Here is a 16,440-nt window from a genome sequence, read left to right as displayed (position 1 = left end):
CTTCCTTGTAAATGGTGTTCCTTTCCTCTAAATGGGTTGTCATGTAAGCTCTATTGTCTCCAGTGAAAGGTGAAACTAAAAAAAACAAATAGGTATTTTATTTCTGATGGACAAGGTGTAGCAGGAAGATCAGCCCGCCACTTCTTTTATTGAAAATGCTGGTTGTAAACTTTGAAATGAGCTTTATGTCTGACTTTTGAGTTTTTATATTGTATCAAATTAAACTAGACGATGTCATATATTTCAGCAAAGCAGCCTTTACTGTCCATTCTGTAGAAGAGCATCAGAGGCCTTATTTTGTCCTGCATTTTATTGAACAACAGTTCAATTACAGTGATTTGTATTATTTCTAAAGGATTGGAAGTGGACAATTTGAATCTATCAATCGATTCAAACCAAACAGCCGGCGGGGTTTGGCTGCGAAAACAGAAAATCTAAAATAACTTTGTGGAAACTCCCCTCCTAGGTACTTCCAGTTCAGCTGTGCTAGGAGCTAAATGCTTATGACAACATGTCAAGTGACACCAAATTAAAAGAGAACATGGTGATGAATGGCAGGCACACTATTGAATTAACTTTAAACATTCCAGGTAAAGGTGTTCATACTGAGTTGGAAACGTGAGAGTTGTATTAATCCCTACTTGTTTAAAGCTCTGATGCTGTAGGGTGAAGACAACAATATCCTCACATAAGTATATTTTTGCTTTAAAGTTTTTGGACTATTTCTTTTATTCAAAGTTCGAATGTGGGATGTATAATTAAAATGGAAAAAAACTACATTCACACACTGTATGGTGTCGACGTGGTTCTGAGGCTGACTACTACCTGAAGCTGTCCTTTAGTAACATCTGTTGGCAACAGTGGTGTAGTGCAAGAGTGTGTGTGTGTGTGTGTGTGTGTGTGTGTGTGTGTGTGTGTGTGTGTGTGTGTGTGTGTGTGTGTGTGTGTGTGTGTGTGTGTGTGTGTGTGTGTGTGTGTGTGTGTGTGTGTGTGTGTGTGTGTGTGTGTGTGTGTACCAAATCTCTTCTTGTGTTTGTTATTATAATAAACAATAATGTGATAATTATATATTTTTAACCACGTCAAGTGTTTTATTAGAAAAAACCTCTATTTACATCAATTTATATACAAGCAGTGCTCTGTGTTAATAACACGTTTAGTTTGTTACTGACGTCACTGATGTACTCAAACTCAAAAACAAGATGGAAGAGGAAAACTGGCAATTCATTTATGAGGTCATTTTCCTTCACATGAATTATGGATCTTTGCAAATCAAGCAGTAACCGACAGTCGTTTTGACTTAACCAGCAATTTCAAATATTTAAAAATATGTTTTTAAAAATTGAAAAATAAAATAGCAACTGATAACTAACGACTTCAGACTCATATTTTGTTGCCTTTTCTTATTAGAGCTTCACATAAGAATATTAAACTGCTCTAAATGTCATTTTTTACATGACATGTTTTCTATGTATTGTATTACACTATAACCAACAATTACAAACTCATCTCGTGTTAAAAAGTAAAACATGTCAGTTTCTCCTGTACTGTGGCAGCATTTCTGTCTTTAGCTGTTGATGTCTTTATTCTGTGGAACACACACACCTGTTAAACTACATAGTATGCACACTATTAACAAAACCAATTACAATTCATTTATTGAGATAAGCCATGTTTCATAATGTGTCATTTTACAGTATTTAAAAAATAAATACATGTTAAAGCAGATATTATCAATCAAATGCTCCAGTGTCTTTGACCTATGAAGGTTCTTATCTGTACAGTATAATATGCACTGTGACGCCTCATAGATCTCAACCCATGTGTTGCTCTTCCTACTTTGGTCCTTCAAATTTCCTTTCTCGATAAGAGTCGCTCTTCTTCATCAGGTAGAGGAGCACCATATCACAGAAGAAAGCTCCCTGTGAAATTAAGTTTTACTGAGTTACCGTCACAACTGGCAAAATCTAAAATCCTGTGCAATTCTTTTTAAAGCAAATGATTATCGATGGTACTTACAGCTCCCATTAAAGCCAGTCCTGAACCCACGTTGATGGCTGTTGGGATAATGCTGAACATCCCCGCCTATGAAAAGCAGAGGAAATACAAGTTATGTAGAATGAGAAAGTGGAAAATTACCAATATAAAAGGTTATAACTGTTGTTTATTTATCAAGAGAACCTGCATCATCATGCTTTGGCAGAGCAGAGCAGAGCAGTATTTCATGTATTCATCCTAAAAAGAAATGCATTTACCTTTCCGTGGACCATAATGTTAAATCTGACACCGTAGACTTTGAATAGAGATCGATAGCTCTCACCAGCAGCATTTTTGAAATAACGAGTGTGTCTGTTGAGGAACAAATGGGAAATATAGAGGCATGAGAATGACAAAATAAAAAAAATAAGACGCAATTAAGACATTCATTGAATTACATTACATTACATTTAATTTAGCTGACGCTTTTATCCAAAGCGACTTACAATAAGTGCATTCGACCAAGAAGATACAAACTTGAAGAAAACAGAATCACATAAGTACATCAGGTTTCATAGAGCCAAAACATTTCAAGTGATACTCAACTGGCTTTAGATAAGCCAGTCCTTTGTTAGTATACGAGTGCTTAGTTAGTAGATAAGTGCTTTGTTAGTATATAAGTGCTTAGTTAGTATACGAGTGCTTAGTTAGTATATAAGTGCTTAGTTAGTATATAAGTGCTTAGTTAGTATACGAGTGCTTAGTTAGTATATAAGTGCTTTTTTAGTATACGAGTGCTTAGTTAGTATATAAGTGCTTTGTTAGTATACGAGTGCTTAGTTAGTATATAAGTGCTTAGTTAGTATATAAGTGCTTAGTTAGTATACGAGTGCTTAGTTAGTATATAAGTGCTTTTTTAGTATACGAGTGCTTAGTTAGTATATAAGTGCTTTTTTAGTATACGAGTGCTTTGTTAGTATATAAGTGCTTAGTTAGTATATAAGTGCTTTTTTAGTATACGAGTGCTTAGTTAGTATATAAGTGCTTTTTTAGTATACGAGTGCTTTGTTAGTATATAAGTGCTTAGTTAGTATATAAGTGCTTAGTTAGTATATAAGTGCTTTTTTAGTATACGAGTGCTTTGTTAGTATATAAGTGCTTAGTTAGTATATAAGTGCTTAGTTAGTATATAAGTGCTTTGTTAGTATACGAGTGCTTTTTTAGTATATAAGTGCTTTGTTAGTATATAAGTGCTTTGTTAGTATACGAGTGCTTTTTTAGTATATAAGTGCTTTTTTAGTATATAAGTGCTTTGTTAGTATACGAGTGCTTAGTTAGTATATAAGTGCTTAGTTAGTATATAAGTGCTTTTTTAGTATATAAGTGCTTTGTTAGTATACGAGTGCTTAGTTAGTATATAAGTGCTTTTTTAGTATATAAGTGCTTTTTAGTATATAAGTGCTTTGTTAGTATACGAGTGCTTAGTTAGTATATAAGTGCTTAGTTAGTATATAAGTGCTTTGTTAGTATACGAGTGCTTAGTTAGTATATAAGTGCTTAGTTAGTATATAAGTGCTTAGTTAGTATATAAGTGCTTTGTTAGTATACGAGTGCTTTGTTAGTATACGAGTGCTTAGTTAGTATATAAGTGCTTAGTTAGTATATAAGTGCTTTTTTAGTATATAAGTGCTTAGTTAGTATATAAGTGCTTAGTTAATATATAAGTGCTTAGTTAGTATATAAGTGCTTTGTTAGTATACGAGTGCTTTGTTAGTATACGAGTGCTTAGTTAGTATATAAGTGCTTAGTTAGTATATAAGTGCTTTGTTAGTATACGAGTGCTTAGTTAGTATATAAGTGCTTAGTTAGTATATAAGTGCTTTGTTAGTATATAAGTGCTTTGTTAGTATACGAGTGCTTTTTTAGTATATAAGTGCTTTTTTAGTATATAAGTGCTTTGTTAGTATACGAGTGCTTAGTTAGTATATAAGTGCTTAGTTAGTATATAAGTGCTTTTTTAGTATATAAGTGCTTTGTTAGTATACGAGTGCTTAGTTAGTATATAAGTGCTTTTTTAGTATATAAGTGCTTTTTAGTATATAAGTGCTTTGTTAGTATACGAGTGCTTAGTTAGTATATAAGTGCTTTTTTAGTATATAAGTGCTTTTTAGTATACGAGTGCTTAGTTAATATATAAGTGCTTAGTTAGTATATAAGTGCTTTGTTAGTATACGAGTGCTTAGTTAGTATATAAGTGCTTAGTTAGTATATAAGTGCTTAGTTAGTATATAAGTGCTTTGTTAGTATACGAGTGCTTTGTTAGTATATAAGTGCTTAGTTAGTATATAAGTGCTTTGTTAGTATATAAGTGCTTTGTTAGTATACGAGTGCTTAGTTAGTATATAAGTGCTTTTTTAGTATATAAGTGCTTTTTAGTATACGAGTGCTTAGTTAATATATAAGTGCTTAGTTAGTATATAAGTGCTTTGTTAGTATACGAGTGCTTAGTTAGTATATAAGTGCTTAGTTAGTATATAAGTGCTTAGTTAGTATATAAGTGCTTTGTTAGTATACGAGTGCTTTGTTAGTATACGAGTGCTTAGTTAGTATATAAGTGCTTAGTTAGTATATAAGTGCTTTTTTAGTATACGAGTGCTTAGTTAGTATATAAGTGCTTAGTTAATATATAAGTGCTTAGTTAGTATATAAGTGCTTTGTTAGTATACGAGTGCTTAGTTAGTATATAAGTGCTTAGTTAGTATATAAGTGCTTAGTTAGTATATAAGTGCTTTGTTAGTATACGAGTGCTTTGTTAGTATACGAGTGCTTAGTTAGTATATAAGTGCTTAGTTAGTATATAAGTGCTTTTTTAGTATATAAGTGCTTAGTTAATATATAAGTGCTTAGTTAGTATATAAGTGCTTTGTTAGTATACGAGTGCTTTGTTAGTATACGAGTGCTTAGTTAGTATATAAGTGCTTAGTTAGTATATAAGTGCTTTGTTAGTATACGAGTGCTTAGTTAGTATATAAGTGCTTAGTTAGTATATAAGTGCTTTGTTAGTATATAAGTGCTTTGTTAGTATACGAGTGCTTTTTTAGTATATAAGTGCTTTTTTAGTATATAAGTGCTTTGTTAGTATACGAGTGCTTAGTTAGTATATAAGTGCTTAGTTAGTATATAAGTGCTTTTTTAGTATATAAGTGCTTTGTTAGTATACGAGTGCTTAGTTAGTATATAAGTGCTTTTTTAGTATATAAGTGCTTTTTAGTATATAAGTGCTTTGTTAGTATACGAGTGCTTAGTTAGTATATAAGTGCTTTTTTAGTATATAAGTGCTTTTTAGTATACGAGTGCTTAGTTAATATATAAGTGCTTAGTTAGTATATAAGTGCTTTGTTAGTATACGAGTGCTTAGTTAGTATATAAGTGCTTAGTTAGTATATAAGTGCTTAGTTAGTATATAAGTGCTTTGTTAGTATACGAGTGCTTTGTTAGTATATAAGTGCTTAGTTAGTATATAAGTGCTTTGTTAGTATATAAGTGCTTTGTTAGTATACGAGTGCTTAGTTAGTATATAAGTGCTTAGTTAGTATATAAGTGCTTTGTTAGTATATAAGTGCTTTGTTAGTATACGAGTGCTTAGTTAGTATATAAGTGCTTTTTTAGTATATAAGTGCTTTGTTAGTATACGAGTGCTTAGTTAGTATATAAGTGCTTAGTTAGTATATAAGTGCTTTGTTAGTATATAAGTGCTTTGTTAGTATACGAGTGCTTAGTTAGTATATAAGTGCTTAGTTAGTATATAAGTGCTTTTTTAGTATATAAGTGCTTTTTTAGTATATAAGTGCTTTGTTAGTATACGAGTGCTTTTTTAGTATATAAGTGCTTTTTTAGTATATAAGTGCTTTGTTAGTATACGAGTGCTTAGTTAGTATATAAGTGCTTTTTTAGTATATAAGTGCTTTTTAGTATATAAGTGCTTTGTTAGTATACGAGTGCTTAGTTAGTATATAAGTGCTTTTTTAGTATATAAGTGCTTTTTAGTATATAAGTGCTTTGTTAGTATACGAGTGCTTAGTTAGTATATAAGTGCTTTTTTAGTATATAAGTGCTTTTTAGTATATAAGTGCTTTGTTAGTATACGAGTGCTTAGTTAGTATATAAGTGCTTAGTTAGTATATAAGTGCTTTGTTAGTATACGAGTGCTTAGTTAGTATATAAGTGCTTTTTTAGTATATAAGTGCTTTGTTAGTATACGAGTGCTTAGTTAGTATATAAGTGCTTTTTTAGTATATAAGTGCTTTTTTAGTATATAAGTGCTTTGTTAGTATACGAGTGCTTAGTTAGTATATAAGTGCTTAGTTAGTATATAAGTGCTTTGTTAGTATACGAGTGCTTAGTTAGTATATAAGTGCTTAGTTAGTATATAAGTGCTTTGTTAGTATACGAGTGCTTAGTTAGTATATAAGTGCTTAGTTAGTAGATTACTGCTTTGTTAGTATACAAGTGCTTAGTTAGTATATAAGTGCTTTGTTAGTATATAAGTGCTTAGTTAGTATATAAGTGCTTTGTTAGTATACGAGTGCTTAGTTAGTAGATTACTGCTTTGTTAGTATACGAATGCTTAGTTAGTATATAAGTGCTTTGTTAGTATATAAGTGCTTTGTTAGTATACGAGTGCTTAGTTAGTATATAAGTGCTTTTTTAGTATATAAGTGCTTAGTTAGTATATAATTGCTTTGTTAGTATACGAGTGCTTAGTTAGTATATAAGTGCTTAGTTAGTATATAAGTGCTTTTTTAGTATATAAGTGCTTTTTTAGTATATAAGTGCTTTGTTAGTATACGAGTGCTTTTTTAGTATATAAGTGCTTTTTTAGTATATAAGTGCTTTGTTAGTATACGAGTGCTTAGTTAGTATATAAGTGCTTTTTTAGTATATAAGTGCTTTTTAGTATATAAGTGCTTTGTTAGTATACGAGTGCTTAGTTAGTATATAAGTGCTTTTTTAGTATATAAGTGCTTTTTAGTATATAAGTGCTTTGTTAGTATACGAGTGCTTAGTTAGTATATAAGTGCTTTTTTAGTATATAAGTGCTTTTTAGTATATAAGTGCTTTGTTAGTATACGAGTGCTTAGTTAGTATATAAGTGCTTAGTTAGTATATAAGTGCTTTGTTAGTATACGAGTGCTTAGTTAGTATATAAGTGCTTTTTTAGTATATAAGTGCTTTGTTAGTATACGAGTGCTTAGTTAGTATATAAGTGCTTTTTTAGTATATAAGTGCTTTTTTAGTATATAAGTGCTTTGTTAGTATACGAGTGCTTAGTTAGTATATAAGTGCTTAGTTAGTATATAAGTGCTTTGTTAGTATACGAGTGCTTAGTTAGTATATAAGTGCTTAGTTAGTATATAAGTGCTTTGTTAGTATACGAGTGCTTAGTTAGTATATAAGTGCTTAGTTAGTAGATTACTGCTTTGTTAGTATACAAGTGCTTAGTTAGTATATAAGTGCTTTGTTAGTATATAAGTGCTTAGTTAGTATATAAGTGCTTTGTTAGTATACGAGTGCTTAGTTAGTAGATTACTGCTTTGTTAGTATACGAATGCTTAGTTAGTATATAAGTGCTTTGTTAGTATATAAGTGCTTTGTTAGTATACGAGTGCTTAGTTAGTATATAAGTGCTTTTTTAGTATATAAGTGCTTAGTTAGTATATAATTGCTTTGTTAGTATACGAGTGCTTAGTTAGTATATAAGTGCTTAGTTAGTATATAAGTGCTTTGTTAGTATATAAGTGCTTTTTTAGTATATAAGTGCTTTTTTAGTATATAAGTGCTTTGTTAGTATACGAGTGCTTAGTTAGTATATAAGTGCTTTTTTAGTATACGAGTGCTTAGTTAGTATATAAGTGCTTTGTTAGTATATGAGTGCTTAGTTAGTATATAAGTGCTTTGTTAGTATATAAGTGCTTTGTTAGTATACGAGTGCTTTGTTAGTATACGAGTGCTTAGTTAGTATATAAGTGCTTTTTTAGTATATAAGTGCTTTGTTAGTATATAAGTGCTTTGTTAGTATACGAGTGCTTAGTTAGTATATAAGTGCTTTTTTAGTATATAAGTGCTTTGTTAGTATATAAGTGCTTTGTTAGTATACGAGTGCTTAGTTAGTATATAAGTGCTTTGTTAGTATATAAGTGCGTTTTTTTTTAATTGCTCGAAGTGGAGTCGAAAGAGATGAGTTTTCAGTCTGCGCCGGAAGATGTGTAAGCTTTCTGCTTACACATCAAATATTTGAATGTGTTTTTGAATTGTAAATACATTACATTGTTGAAGAAAATTGTAAATATTTGTCTTTTCAACATACTGTAGAAACATACAGTCTGGAGTGACTCTGACCTGAAGTTAAATCCCGTTGAGATTGAGTTGTTGGAGATGTCCAGACGTGTGAAATGGTATTGTGGATTACAGTTAGAGTAGCCTTTGTCAAGGTCACAGTCCCACTCTATCAAAAGGCCAATGGAGCCACCCTGGGAAACACAATACCAAACAACTGTAACTAATCATAGTAAAAAAAATGGGAAATGGTGGGTCTTAAGGGGGAAAAGGGGGTAAAGGGGGGAGCAGTGCCCGTTTTAATATTAAGCCTTGACCCCTCTCCCTAATTATGTACATCTTTTCTTATTAAAGGTATTTGTGTGTCTGTGTGAGTGCCTTTATTGGAGATGTGTGGAGTTTGAAGGGGGCGACAGAGGGGAGGACATTGCCTGACATGTTGTGATGTTGAGATTTACACTTTGTTTTTTACACTTACAGTACACTCATTCTGTAATGTTTTTTTGAATTAGGGAGAGGTAAGGTTTTACATGTTGGGTAATTGTTGACTCTTAAAGTATATCAGCTTAAACAGAAGTCCTGCAGACATTTCATTAAAATGAAGGTTTCAGACAATCAAAAATAAATAAAAGTTCAATACTAACAAATGTGGCCATGTCCTGGAAGTTGTATCCAGCTCTCCTGGTGATGTCCCCCAGGCGAAAGATGGGGCAGTAAGGATAGAGCTGCTCATCAAATCTGCATTTTTTCAAAAAGGAGTCGTCACTTGTTTCGAGGACGTTGGACCTTATAGTTGAAAAACACACACAGTTGTACGGTGAGAATATAAATGTGAACTGCTTCTGGGACACTAGCAGTACAAGGAGTGTTACACACAGATGGATAGATATTGGCCTACTTTGAAAATTGGAATTTGGGAAATAAGATGAAATTCTTGATGTAGATGGTGAAGTTTTCAGCGTTTAACAGCTGAGGTTTACTGTAAAAAAAAAAAAACAAGCTAATGCCTTGAGGATTTTGTTGAACCAATTTACAGTACATCAAATATTTACATACAATTGCAAGAGTTTCTCTGTGATTGCTTACCGCGGTTTGAATTTTCTTTCAATGGGACACCAGCCGTATATTTCACAGGTACCAGTGGAGTTTTCATCTTTTCTTAAGCATCGTCCACTCTTAATTCCTTGAGAAAAACAGAAATTCCCAAAGCTTATCACATATGAAAAGACACTGTAATATTGAACTTACATAATCAGTTCAAAAGAGATAAAAAAAACAATCACAAAGGCTTGAAAGACACTCATGGCCCGTCCACACAGCAGCTTTAAAAAAGATCTTGGAGCTGGGCGTGTCTGAAAGCTTGGGGATTTTTTGCGAGCAACGCAACCAACAACCAATCACATGAATCTGCCGCCCCCGACATACAAAGCAATAGCAATGTTAAAACGAAGTAAACTGGATATAAACTCCCCAAACAGGCGAAAACCTACCGGTAAGTTATTAGCGACTGGTCATAAAGAACCGGGTGATTTGCTCCTGCAATAACTAATTTCTCCTCCATATTCAGGAATATAGAAAATGAACTGCGGTCTGGCTCTCCCAGCTTGCACACGGTTTGATTGGCTAGCGCTTGTACTGTCAGATTTGCATAAACGGGATTTGATTGGCTGACGCTTCCACCTCAGCTACAAAAGTTGAACATTGCTCAACTTTTAAATCCTGAAAATCCTGGAAATCCTGGAAATCTTCGCTTCGCTTCCCAACAATGCAGTTCGACGAAAAGCGAGGCAAATTGAAGTCACCCCATTCAAAGTCAATGGTCAGAGAAGCGTTGTAAGCGTTGGAAGATTTTTTTCTTAACGCTGCTGTGTAAACGGGCTGTTATCCTAACCTAATTGGGTTTACCATCATAAATGTTGAACTCATTTTCATTTGAGTCAAAACATAGTGACAAGAAAATTTATATTTAACCCATAATTCAAAATGGAGCAAAGCCGACAATGTTACTTTCTTACCGTTACCAGCTATAACCATCTTCTCCTCTTCACAGTCCTCGTCATCTCTGCAGTGACCATCCAGCACTTTTGGGCTCTGAGAACAAAAGACACAGTAATACATTTTCAGGAATTATCCCGATCCTTCAGTGTTTATGCAGTAATATTGCCTGGTTTTCCTTTGACCTAGTCTCATTAAGACCCTGCCCCCCAGGAAGCAGGGCTGTCCATGGCCAACATGAGGCCCCACGCAAAGTTATATGATGAGGCCCTCTGTTTCGCGAGCGTCGCAGCGAGCGTCGCAGAGGCGAAACCGTGCAGCGCAAGGTCAGGCCCCACGCAGTCTGCTTGATCGGCCTGTAGGGAGGGACGGCCCTGTCAGGAGGCCTTACCTCTTTGAATGCCTCACACACCCACCTGCTTCCCGTTGCCTCCTTAACCTCGCAGCTAAATGGTCTTCTGCATTATAAAACGTGCAACAGCATGTATTCCTGATCATTCCTCTCTGACCCTTTGCTTATTTATTGGATTCCCTGCCGAACCTTGTCGGTAACGTTTGCCTTTGTCTGTTTTACATTTTGGTTTCGACCCTTTCTGTTTAAACCCTTTGCACTTAGATACTCGCCCTGATTGTTTAATAATCATGCTTGTGTGTTATTTATGGCAAGCCGATTTAGCTTTTAATCTTTTCTGGAGGATATCAAAAACTACATTCTTACTAGTAATAATGTATATTTCTGATATCAAAAATATAATTTTAACTAGAATGCAAATTCTTGATACCACAAATTAAATTGTAACTAGTTGTAATGTGCATTTTTTTTTAGAACTAGTTAAAATTATATTTTTGATATCAGAAATAAACATTATTACTAGTAAGAATTACATTTTTTATATCAATAACTCGCATTCTTACTAGTAAGTTACTTTGATATCCTCCAGAAATGAATACAAGCTAAATCGGCTTGCCATATTTATTGCCTGTTCTTTCTCAGTAGGTGTTACAAAAAGGGCTACACAAACAATGAAACTACGGAAACCCATTCCGGCCAAGAAAATGTAAATATAGATGAATGAAATAAATACTTTTTATTTACCATTTTATACTTTTCACTTTTAATCATTTAAATGAGGTTCCCTCACACCTTTTGACATACAATGGTGAGTTAGCGAACACTGTGCCTTTCCTGACAGGTAAGGGCTACCTTACATATCATATTTTGGCTGTTCCTGTTAGAAAATATATTGGGAAACATTGTGAAATTATACATTTTATGAAAAATCCCAACATTCAAAGATGACGTGACCATACACTGGTGACACAACAAGGTCAGCTTACTTTGAAACAGTAGAGTCCTGTGGAGTAAGGGTAAGCAGTTTCATCGCAACACCATTAAGATGAAAGTAAAAATGTACCTCGGGTTTGTTTATGGACACCTGACACTTCTCATAACAGATGTGAACCTCTTGTTTAAGTGAGTTTTGACTGCCTGGCAGAGCATAATGAATGATGGTCCCTGCTTGAGTGTGGCAGCCTTTCAGACGGGCACTGCGATTGGTGAGAGCCGAAATGTTTACAAGAGCAAAGTTTTATGGCTGTGTGCCACTTTCTTCCTGGATGTTGCAGTGACACAAGAGACCAAAAAAGACTGAGTTTACATACCAGACACGTTCTGTAAATGTGCAGCCAAAGATAGTGCTGAGGGAGAGGATGAACAGTATAATTGGCACACACACAAGAAGGGTTAAAGGTATTTTGTCATGACTAAGAGCTGTGAAGAAAATGTAGACCAGTGCCTCTGATTCTCTCTCTTCCCATTGTGCGCACTATTGATGAATTAACATTGTGTAACTGTGTTATTCATCCTGATTGGTGGAGCTTTCGGTAAAGCTAATTTGCTCAAGAAGCCATTAATCGTGAGAGAAAACAAGCGTATTTCTATGGTTCATTGAAACACAATGATAGGGCAGAGAGAAGATTCAGTTTGTGTAATTTCTTGCCTAAACTCGGTCACTCATGGTCGCCCTCTGTAACTTTGAATCATGGCTGTTTGGAATAGTTTCCAGATTATCAGCACTCAAACAGTGCAAAGTAAATAAACCTTATACTTTAAAATAAACACGGTTAGTGTCAGACAGTTTGAAACTACAGGCTGACCGTGTCTTCTCCACAGTCTAAACAGCACATTATGCTCTGTGGCTAATACTAAAACAACTTCCATTCCTGATGTTGAAATGTCGCAAAATTCAAAGCCATGTATCCCAGTGCAATAAAGACAACTGCAATCACAATAGATACAATACATGAAAACGTGTGTGAAAATGTTGTCTATTATGAACCAAACACATAGAGTATTTGAAGCCTGGTAGGAACAATTTGCTCACCATATCACTAAACAAGATAGTTTCATTAATAATGGATGGAGATTCAAGGTTATCATCTTGTTTGTTTTACATTTCAGGTGGCACATTGGAGAACGGACTGTCACACCTTAACAGGGTATAAGGATCGAGGGTCTGATACTCTTGCAGTAACCTTAAATTAATAATTGAAAAATTATATTCCAGGAAAAAATCAAATAAAGGATCTCAAATTCCTCACACACTCACTACAGTCTAGAGTGAACATTCACCTGGTTATAAACACTAATATTGGCTGATATATACTGTATATCTTTACGTTATCTGCAATTTGATATCTTTTACTTTTTTAAATGAGAAAAATAATCTTTGACAAAATGGATGTTAAATCCAGTTCCACATTACATGATACGTTGCTGTTACGACTGGCATTGTTGTCAAATGTGAGGATAACTAAAAATATATGTATTTCTTATTTTTGACAGCTCCTATTGTAATCATTGAAAGTACCTGTGTTCTGTTTCCTTACCTCAGCGCAGTAACCCAGCTTCTGGTTTGGCGTCTCTAAGAAATTGGTGACAACAAACAGAACGGCTTCACCCTGTAGAGAAAATACTTTGAATTTGTCTTTATGTTTACATCACAAATATATGCATTTGGGTCAATTGTAAACAAACAAATTATTAAAAAATGATAATTGGCTATTTTTTATGTGAAATTGCTTAAAAATCTCTTATTTAGCTTCTTAAATGTGAATATTTCGTGTTCTTTAATCCTCTTCGACACTAAACTCAATGTCTTTATATTGTACACCAAACAAGATCATTGTTGATGTCATCCTTTGCTTTGGCGAACACCTATCAATATATGTCCCCACTTTTTGCCATTGTAGACAAAACAACAAGTTGATAAAGAAATCGACAGACTAATCAAAAATAACGGTCTCCATTAGTGATACACTTTACATTGTTGGCCCATTATGCTTATGGAGCTGCACCTGCATGCTTCATCCATAAATTCAAGCAGATATAACTAAGCATGTATCAAAAATGAAAAACATTCTGTATTAACTTCCCTATGTAGTTAGCATGTGTGTGTCTTTCACCCAGTGTTGATGTGTGATGCTCTGGGTTAAAGGTTATTAGAATATTTTGAATATTTTTCATCAATATATTATAGGTCTCAGATATATACAAAACATGTCTCTGAAGTGTTTGGCTCGAAATACCAAACAGATCCCCAATTGTAGCATCCCATAAACCCCTCTGTTTCAGCCCTGTTTCAAAACTGCTGATTCTCTGTCTGTTAAATGAAAATAAGGAGCCACTCCCCTCGCCCCTCTGAGAGATATTTGGCGCTTTCACACCGGATTACTTTTCCCAGTATACCTCCGATAGTTCTTGAAATGTTGCGTTCACACCAAAAAAATCCGGAACTAGAACTTAGTTCATGAGAACCTTTTCACCCCCTTTTTAGTCCCTGCTAGAGAGCAGGAACTTTCCTGGGAGAAAAAGGTTCCCATTTCTGATTGGCAGGGCGGATTGCAAACCACACCCCGTAAAACTTGGATAAGTTTTGTGAAGCCGCCATTGTATTTGCTGGCATTAGCATTATTAGCATTAGCATTAGCCCAGCGCACCAACGGAGAGAGACTAACTTATGACAACACAAAAAAAAACATGGGAGCGATGAGGAAACGATTTAGTGAAGAGGAGGTGTCGGCGTTCTGGCGATTTACTCTGAAGGCTTCAGTAAAAGCTGCTGGGAGTCCCAGCAGCTTCTACTGAAGCCAGTCCCCAACTCCGGGGACTTTGGGCCGGGGACTTCGGGTGGCAGTATACGGCCTGAAGTTGTTTGCGGCCTGCCAGTAAACCCAAAGCAGAAGAAGAAGAAGTGACGTCAGCGGCTTCATTTGCCTAATCCTCCCTCAGGGACTTATTCCGGTGTGAACGCGATCTGCTCTTTAGTTCATCAGAACTAAAGAGTTCATCAGAACTAAGTACGGCAAAGTCCTTGGTGTGAAAGCGCCTAATGGTGCTCTCGGAGGAGATTCAGGTGATAAGGTGGGGGGGTGGGGTTACCTTGGTTGATTATTGGCTAATGTTTACACAAGCCAAAAAATCGTTGTGACATCATAAAGTGGCGAAAATCTGATCAGCTCATTTTCAGAAAGGTTTTTATATAAATGGATCAGGACAAAAAGAGAGAGAATCTTTTTTCCTGAAACTTTCAGAATCTCTTTACTCAGAGGGGACACATGTTTCTGTATAAAATGCATGAAAAGGTGGATTTTGCATAATAGGTGACCTTAAAAGCTTCACCTGGGGTGGGATGACGTAGTCCTCCGGCCCCCACACCAGCCGACCAGACTCCGAGGTGTTAGTCACCGAAACTCCTTTCAGTTTAGTAATCACAGAGCTCTGGATGGCAGAGTCGGTTTCCTGGTAGCCTTTCTTGCTTACAAAAACCCAGCTGTGAGTGAGAGGAAAGATGTATACGCTGAAATGTGTGTTTAAAGCATCCTTTTGACATTTTGATTTTCACATTGTTCATCTTAAACATTACGTTTAACACAGATGTGTTGTTTCTTTTGTGATGAATTTCCATCTGAATTTAGTGGAACATTTACGTGGTATATCTAATCGTGGAATATTATTTTAATTTAAGACTATTTCATTTAGCAAACACTTTAATGCAAAGAGACTTACAATAAGTGCAATAAAGATACATACTCAGAAAAACAGGTATATGCGCTTTTAGTAAGCTCTGCTATAATACCTTTGGGTAACTATAGGTTTAGGTTGTACTCTTATGGACTATTTTATGAATGACTGACGCCTTTTTATAATAAAGCACTTGCGACTGAAAAAATTATTTTTATCTATGCTTACAGCTTTTAAATGTATGGGTTTTGCTACAGGGCACGGAACAAGCCACAAAAGTACACTGACAATTTTTAAAAAGTAAAAAATACCCTGTTCTGTCACTTGGCCTCACAGCACTGACTGAAGCACATAATCTCTATAAAACACTTTTTTCTTTTTTGGTATATTGGTCATTTAATGTGTGATTGTTTTTGTATTATTTGACTTTAACTTTAACTATATATTTATTTGTTGTTCCTTTCTTTTTTTCTTTTCACTATATCTGTAAAGCGTCTTTGAGCACCTGTAAAAGCACTAACAAAATAAATCTATAGTTATTATTATTATTTATACTAAATATTTATCGTACAGTTTGATATTAGTCAACATAAACCCCTGTATTAATACTATGATTTATCTTCTCATGGTTAACAAGGCAGTTTTATTCTTATAGTAATTTCTAACTTGTGCAATGAGGTTATAAAACTGTAAAAGTTGAACTGACTTACCCTATAATGTAGCCAATGATAGATAACTGAATAAGTCGGTACAAAACTCCAACCTTTTTATTTTTGGCAATAATGTATTTTTCCGTTTTATAATCGAATAAGGAGAGGAGGCGTCCTTTGAAGAAGCTCCCGGCCATCCTGCTGCTGTAACTCTGCGGAGACTCGGATGTCAGAGGACAAAAATGCAGTGGCACGTTTACACCGAACATCACCAGAGTCAAGTCAGCATCAACAGGCAACTTACCCGGCTGGGACTTTCTAAATAAAACTGGATTTCTTACCAATGAGGTCAAAAAGAGACACCCGGTATTATCTTGAAGACATCATGGTGGTTTGAAGATTCTAATTTGAATTGATGGAAAGGAAAACTATAAGATTGTTTTTTAATTAAAACCAAAA

At 34.5% G+C, this 16,440-nt stretch overlaps 1 protein-coding gene across 2 annotated transcripts; it reads right to left on the bottom strand.

Moving 5' to 3' along the window:
- Positions 1 to 1,641: 1,641 nt before the first annotated feature.
- LOC307036764 (P2X purinoceptor 5-like) lies at positions 1,642 to 16,250 on the bottom strand (the record flags this gene model as incomplete). 2 transcript variants are annotated; one of them, XM_079677375.1, is made up of 11 exons in its annotated part: positions 1,642 to 1,922; positions 2,020 to 2,085; positions 2,256 to 2,349; positions 8,377 to 8,507; positions 8,958 to 9,099; positions 9,212 to 9,292; positions 9,400 to 9,496; positions 10,329 to 10,404; positions 13,198 to 13,269; positions 14,990 to 15,140; positions 16,042 to 16,250. In XM_079677375.1, the coding sequence occupies 11 exons, from the start codon at positions 16,248 to 16,250 to the stop codon at positions 1,836 to 1,838; spliced, it is 1,206 nt and encodes a 401-aa protein (XP_079533501.1). In that variant the 3' UTR covers positions 1,642 to 1,835. The 2 variants fall into 2 exon arrangements, with proteins under 2 accessions (XP_079533501.1, XP_079533502.1); XM_079677376.1 differs by lacking the exon at positions 9,212 to 9,292.
- Between the last annotated feature and the right edge of the window lie 190 nt (positions 16,251 to 16,440).

This window comes from Notothenia rossii (assembly GCF_949606895.1).
Source record: "Notothenia rossii genome assembly, chromosome: 4".
NCBI lineage: Eukaryota > Metazoa > Chordata > Actinopteri > Perciformes > Nototheniidae > Notothenia > Notothenia rossii.
The sequence above is the reverse complement of the archived record's forward strand: the minus strand, read 5'-3'. Positions and strand labels throughout refer to the sequence as shown.